At 37.3% G+C, this 7,642-nt stretch overlaps 1 protein-coding gene across 7 annotated transcripts in view; it reads left to right on the top strand.

Moving 5' to 3' along the window:
• The window catches only part of Nrg3 (neuregulin 3), a 1,010,915-nt gene extending 1,006,902 nt beyond the window's left edge, over nt 1-4,013 (top strand). For 4 of the 7 annotated variants that reach the window (XM_077799160.1, XM_077799161.1, XM_077799162.1 and 1 more), the window contains one exon: nt 3,506-4,013. In XM_077799160.1, coding sequence (XP_077655286.1) covers nt 3,506-4,013 — 508 coding nt within the window. Of the gene's footprint in view, nt 1-3,195; nt 3,268-3,505 lie in introns of all 7 variants that reach the window. The other 3 variants (XM_077799157.1, XM_077799158.1, XM_077799159.1) reach the window with 1 other exon arrangement.
• The last annotated feature ends 3,629 nt before the right edge of the window (nt 4,014-7,642 follow it).

Genomic DNA, 7,642 nt, shown 5'->3' on the forward strand with positions numbered 1-7,642 from the left:
CTGTCTCTCTAGACTAGAAATGGGATTGGTAATAGAATTTCACAGCTAAAGGCCCTCTTCAAATCTGGCCTGGGCCAGGGATAGAGGGCAGGATATGTGAATAAATTTGCAAGAGCCCTCAAACCTCTGCTGCTTGTTTAGCAACAAGTCACTGTCTGCTAGTGAGCCTCCCAGTGTGTGGCTTTTCTTGGCAAGAACTTTAGTCCAATAGGTGAACCCAGCACCTATTTTAGTGGATCAGGGAGCAAGAGTGGAGGTTAAGAAGAGATTATTGAGGCCTCTTTTTTTCTGATTGAGCCATCGGTGCCACAGATGAGGTTTTCATAGAGCTTTGAACTGGGTTATGCCAAGCAACTCCATCATAAGCTCATAGTCCATAGGAAAGAAGAAATAGAATCACAAAAGTCAGATTCATATCCTAAAAGTAGGTGGGATCCAACCTATATGGTGCTCATTCTACAGCCAGCTAGCAACTTGATACATTTCAGTTATACCTTAGGAATTTTCTAAATGAACACTGTAAGGATAGTAGAGTTTAAATGGCTAGCTCTGGGTGGCATCCATAGTCCCTTGTGAATGAGCCTAGATTGAATTCTGGTCTGACTAAACCAGGAAAGGGATGTAAAGAAAGCCACATTCATGGCTGGTATGTTAATAGAATACCTAATTGTATGGTTCCAGGGAAAGTGTAGGATTTCTTCAATTTAGTCAATCCATTCTAAAATGTCATACTACCCTAGAACTTGGTCTTAAAGTCACCTAGTCAAGCAGATCCCTTGGCCTGACCCGTGAATTACTGGGAACCAAAAAATTGTTGGAATTTTTCTTCTTCAGAAGGATGCTTTGAATAATATGTACAGACAAAAATGCATCTGTGATTTCTTTGTTGAGGAATTGGAGGAAGGATAGTGTAAACTGTCGTAAAAGTCAATGAACAACAAGCTCATGAACCAAGCCAGAAAAAGGTTGACTCAAGATAATATAGAACTTGATTATCTTGTAAGTCAGGACCACTTCTAGAAATTAAGCTCTCACTTCAACTTCTGCTAGAACACTCAGAGTACTGCACCCCCTGCTCCAACATGGTCCCTCAAATTACTATTACTTTTTTTTTTTTGATGCTAAAGTTTGAACCAAAGTCCTGGTATAGACCAAGTTCATGCTTTATCACTGATCCACATTCCCAGCCCCCTCCTGTTTTAGTTGATGAGGAAAAATAAAACGAGACTACCATTTGTCTGAGATTCAGTGCATATAATGGCATTGGGGAATTAAATTCTGTCTAATCCAAAATTAAATTACATCTTGGAGAGTTTTCATTGTTTAAAGCCCATCTTCATGTTCTGGTAACGTTTTAGGCTTCAGTTATTGCCAGGCATATGTCCAATAGCTAATTTGGGAAATCACACAGTGGTAAACTGCATTTCCTCTTTCTCATCTGAGTCCTTCCTTCAGGTCTCAGGTATTTTAGGAGAATGCTTCATATGTGGTTTTAATTGCCTTTGTACTAAAATGTGCCACATTGTTTACTTGTTTAAAACATCACCTACAATATTAATTTGGTGCTTTTACAGATAGCTGCAAATTCCTATGCATAGATATAAACACTATCACAGTCAACTTAGTAGATTCCAAACTGCTGATATACCCTGCTGATTTTGATGTAGAGAACAGTTTTTTTAGTTATACTTCCTGGCTCTGTTTCATTAGTGAGTCTGATAGGCAGATTATCTATATAGTCATATGATAATAGGTTGGTTCCAAGGACAAACTACAAGAGCCTAAGATTTGTCCCCTTACTCTTGAAATTCATGTAGCAGAACCTTCAGACTGATTTTTAGTCATATTACACTGAAGAGAAAGTAGTAAGATCTTCCAGAGAAGTTCTTTATACACAGATATGCAGTGTATAAAGTGTATGAGTAAAGATTCTATAATCCAAATAAATAAATAAAGGTATTCTGAGTTACCTCAGGATGTCCATTTGGCAAGAGTTTCTAGCTTTGATAGTAACAATCAGAATAAGACATTCTTTCTACTGTCTCTTAGTAAATCTTACTAATGATAAAATTGGGGACAATTCATTTGAGTATCTTTTAGGATAGTTTGATTTTATTATTCTTATTCTGTAATTGATAAGCAAACAACCTTTTTAATTAATGAGGAAAGTGACCCCATGCAAATGTTAGCTATTGTTATTATATTTGAAAATGGATATTAGCTGGGATATGAAGGGAGTATTTACTTGAAGATTTGTTCCTGTATTCTTGTGTTAGATCAAGACTTAGTGATTGCCAACTCTATTCAATGCACAGTAAGAAAAGTTTGGACTACAAAGACCTAAATCTGTTCTGTACCTTTGCTTAGAATTTGGCGGAAAGGCATACCTTGAAATTGCTCCCATTGTGACCTTACAAGAAGGACATCTATTTAGATGCAACATGTTCTTTTGCAATTATTCTTTACTTGTATAAACATGATTTTATTACACAACAATGTAAGACAAGGAAATGAAATGTATAATAAGGAGAGTAACACTAAAATATAACTCAACATGTCTAATGTTCAAGACAAACCACTAAGAAACAGAATAAAATCTGTTAAAGTTCCCAAATCACATATTTTTAAAAATAAATCTGATATACCTCTCCTACTTTCTGGCATTGGAAAGCTCAGAGGAGGAAAAAAAAATCACCGTGAACCTAGTCACATTCTGGCATATTCAAATTACTTGGAATGGCATGCTGGCATTCTTGACAAGTTGTGGCCACGCACCATTGAATTACCTAATTCTAGGAAACTACACAAAGAAAGCTGCTCAACTGGTAGGAGCCCCTGTGAAGCCACCTCATATTGATCCCTAGGCAGGCAGAAAAATTGTGTGCTCCTCTTCCCAACTTCAGACTCGGCAAGGGGCTAGCCAGGTAGTTCTTAAAGGTAGTATGCTGTTAACTGGATTCATATATCCTAAAATCAGTGGTAAAGCAATAAAACTCAGGACCGCAATACCTATGCTTGATGTGGGGCTTCCCACTTGCCTCCAGGTAGGGTGGCCACAACAAGTCTACTGGACTAAGCCAGGGCTGAGAGGGTGGTCGAGTTGATGGAGTAGGGTAATGCCATTATGGGTTTCCTGTTTGTCACTATGGAAAGGCCACACTTACCTGCTCAATCCCCATTTACTTTGTATTCTAGGATAGAGGTCAGGAAGACTATACCCCACCTGCCTATACAGCTGTGGTGTGTTGAAAGACCCCTGGACTTAAAGTAAGAAGATCTGGGTTTGAGTCTCAGTCTGTCACTTATTTTCTGTGTGACCTTGGGCAAGTCACTTCAGCGACCTGAGCTTCAGTTTACTTCTCTGTTTAACTGGGAGCATATTATCCGTCTCTGGGGTTGCTGTGAGAGTTCAGTGAGGTGGTGCATGTGAAAAGTTCTTTGTGGATTGACTATTGCTCTAAAGATAGCAGAAAGCAGGATGTGTGATACTTTGTTTCTTTCTCAGGTATTCATCCAATGGTTTAAAAACCCAACAAAATGCATCAATAAATATGCAACTGCCTTCAAGAGAAACAAACCCCTATTTTAATAGCTTGGATCAAAAGGACCTGGTGGGATATTCATCCACAAGGGCCAGTTCTGTGCCCATCATCCCTTCAGTGGGTCTAGAAGAAACCTGCATGCAAATGCCAGGGATTTCTGAAGTCAAAAGCATCAAATGGTGCAAAAACTCTTATTCTGCTGACATCGTCAACGTGAGTATTCCAGTCAGCGATTGTCTTTTAGCAGAACAACAAGAAGTGAAAATATTGCTAGAGACTGTCCAGGAACAAATCCGAATTCTGACTGATGCCAGACGGTCAGAAGACTACGAACTGGCCAGCGTAGAGACCGAGGATAGTGCAAGCGAAAACACAGCCTTTCTCCCCCTGAGTCCCACGGCCAAATCAGAACGAGAGGCACAATTTGTCTTAAGAAATGAAACACAAAGAGACTCCACATTGACCAAGTGACTCGAGATGTAAGAATCTGTGCATTCTATGCTTTGCTCAACAGGAAAGAGAGGAAATTAAATACAAATTATTTATATGCATTAATTTAAGAGCATCTACTTAGAAGAAACCAAATAGTCTATCGCCCTCATATCATAGTGTTTTTTAACAAAATATTTTTTTAAAGGGAAAGAAATGTTTCAGGAGGGATAAAGCTTACCACTAAAGCTTTTGGGTAGAATTCTGAATCCAATTTCAGTTAGTCCTAACAATGTTCTCTTTGGCTTTTAGAAAATGTGGGCAATTCAGACCCTCAGTCCACAGTGCCAGTGTCCTCAAGGAAAAAAACAAACAAACAAAAAAAACCACACTGGTAGTTAACCTAGTTTCAAAGAGACAAGCTGTATCCTGAGGGTGGATGTGCCCATGAGCAGGTGGCCCTTGCCTTTTGGCTTGCCAGTTCCAACCTCTAAATTTCCATTCACTGATCACCCTCATCACAGGTTATGTCACATCAAGCCACATAGTGTTTTGTATTTGATTTGCTGAAGAATGGCACAAAGACTGAAATGGAAAGGAAGACAGGTGATGGAGGGAGTAATTGGGGCAATCTTAGCTACTCTCATGTGCCATCCTCCTCTGAAATTTGAAAACACTCAGAGGGAGGTACGAAATTATTAGAGACAAAAAAAGAAAAAGTCACAATGTCGTGTCACTGAAATCATGCTAATAGAAATGTTTTTCTTGGAGATTGTTTAGAAGCTCTGAAAGAGCATTTCTGTGTGTGTGTGTGCCTGTGTGCACATGTGTGAGCGAGCGTGTGAGGTGTGGGCTTGCTCCCTCCAGCACATATGCTATGTGCACATGTTCATCGTGCGTATGTGTGTGCATGTGTGTGTGTGTGTGTGTATTAAGCTTGCTAAAAACTTTGTTCGGAAACATCAGGGAATCTAATATTCAGAAAAAAATTTCCCTCAGATCTGTTCACTTGAAAGTTATTAATTAAATATAAAGTTCAGTTAGTGAGTTCTTAAATCAAGATCACTTGCATGGTGGGGTCCTATAACCTCTTGACAATGTCTAGACCATTTTCTGATGTGAATACTTTTGAAAGGAGCAACTATTGGCTTATTGAGAATATCAGTATCACAAAGTGATTAATGGAGGATGTGTGTTTATTTTGAATCATACCTCAATTATTTACACAAGCTAGTTATCTAATTGACAACTACCATTTTTGTTCTCTTCATCCTCATTGCTATTGATTTCATAGCAAGTCTACTATGTGTGGACCAAGTCATTGGCTTCAGTGGTTAATATGGAAAGAATAAATCGCTGAAATTACAAAGCCCAGACTATTCAGTTCACAAAAAGCCCCCAAAAGAACAGGAAATTGTGTTGTATGTTTATTTGGAATAAAGCAATATTTTTACCACTGCTAAGGTGAACTGAAACCTCTCCTGAAGATTTGTCTGTTTTATTTTCCCTTACTTTCATGGGGCATTCAAAAAAATTAGTGTTCACATACCCAGTCTTTTTCCAATTATTGGTGGTGTTGAGTTGTTATGTTTACACTGTTTTAAATAAAAAGGCACAGTATTTGAAAGTATATAAAAGATTTCTTTTACTGCAGTTTGGGAAAACCTGGGTTAAAATTTCTTTGTGGATAAATCACATTCCATGGAAAGGCAAATGTAACTACCTGTGAATTGATTAGTGAAAATATACAATTCGTGTTTCAGGTTAAATTGTTTCTGTTGAAAATACATTGAAAATTGCTCTTTGTGAACATTCATTAATATCAGACATAAAGCCATCTAGGCAAAAGAACACTTTTTTAAAAAATCAAAACTGATTAGCAGAAAGTCAAGGTCTCAAATGTTGAAAACACTTTGGTAGAAACACACTTTAACGAAAGGTCATGTGTCTTTTATTAGTTGTCCCATTAAAGTTTCGTTGTTTTGAAAATAGAAGTAATGTCAGAATTTTTAAAAATCAAAAATTTTTAAAGTCTAGATCACTGACATTTAAAAATACTTTATCTTTGGGAAAATTTTAGGAAGAGATCTTAATACCATATTGGATATTCTATATACCTATTATGTTGAAATTTAACACAGTTATCAAATGGACTGGAGGGCCTCACAAGTCTGAAGACATTGACCTTGTTCTTGGTTTTTGTTTTATTCTTCTAAAATATTCTCTGTTGCTTATCCAAAGGATCAATTCAGAATTCACCTAATCAGTAGGGTAGGTAAGTACTCTATAACTCAATGAAGTTATTATTTACACTGGGAAAAAATTAATATTGTCAGTAAGACTCAAGTCTTGTTCTAATATCTTATTTTACAAAATGAGGTAGAACCATATACTCTGTGATTATAACATAACCCACTTCCTGTGCATTCTAAGGAGCATGAGTATCAGATAGTCCACTGGCAGTATGATGTAAAGTTTAGAAGTATAGTAACTGCCTAGAATAGTCTAGACAAAATCTTCCATAAAACCACGAATATTAATGATTACTTCTGGTTCTCATTTGTCTCCTTTGGGAATATGAAGCTCCTGTGCAAAGGGTCCACGTCTAGATATGCACATCTTTGAGCATCAGTTGACAAGTAGTGATAACATCAGACTTTGAAAGTCAATCTAACATGGCATATACTTGGAGCCATGAGTACTTTGTCCCTTCAAGCTCGTGTGCCTACAGAGAAGTGCTTATTTCTACAAGAGACTTGATTTTTGCTTCATTTTCCTTGCCTTTATTATGTGAATAGATATTTGGAAATTTGTAATTAAATAGGCTGTATATTCATAACTGGTGATTGTCACCATTTTTTACTTTGAACCATTTTCTGATGTCTTTTTTTTTTTTATAAAGCTTCTATGACTCTAAATTGCCAGTGACTATTGTAGAATGCTGTTGTTCAAAATATGACCAATTTTGTGCTAATAAGAAATACTAGAAATGATGTTGGAGAATTATAAATTTTTCTTCCCAATTATCTATGAACACTAAATATTCCATATTTCACACTCTGGTCCAATATCTACCTTGCTATAGGTTAAAGACTAAATGCTTGTCAATTTACCCCATCTCCAATGATATACTTTAGGTTAAATAGCAATAGCAAGGGTTTCTGAAGAGCGCTGCCTATATAGAAATTCAAAATTAATCTGTTTTGATCATGACAACACATCAGACCTACCAAAAAGAGAACGGAAGGGCAAGTCTTCAAAATGCCCATTGGCTTCTGGAATGAATGGCAGCTACAACTTGACAGGCACTGGCAAGCGTGGGTAAGGCTTCCAGTAACCAGGTCTCCACCAGGATGTGTTTGATGTATGCAGCCATCATTCAACAGCTATCCTGCCATATGGTGCTATAAGGAAACCATTACTCCCTAAGTGTATGTGTGCGTGGTGGGGGTAGTGATCCCTTTGATTCCAGCCCTGTAAACCTGAGATAAGTGCTATGAAATATTTCTCAACGAGAATGTAGTATACCTAGGAACACAGCAGGAGGGGTGGGATTTTTATTTGATCTTTTGGTATCTGGGAAACATTTTATATATAAAGAATACTTTTTTATTATTATTCAATTGTATAAATTCAGTATAGTGTTTTCAATGAATAGCACGTCTACACTG

Source organism: Urocitellus parryii, chromosome 5 (genome assembly GCF_045843805.1).
Source record: "Urocitellus parryii isolate mUroPar1 chromosome 5, mUroPar1.hap1, whole genome shotgun sequence".
In the NCBI taxonomy this organism is placed as follows: Eukaryota; Metazoa; Chordata; class Mammalia; order Rodentia; family Sciuridae; genus Urocitellus; species Urocitellus parryii.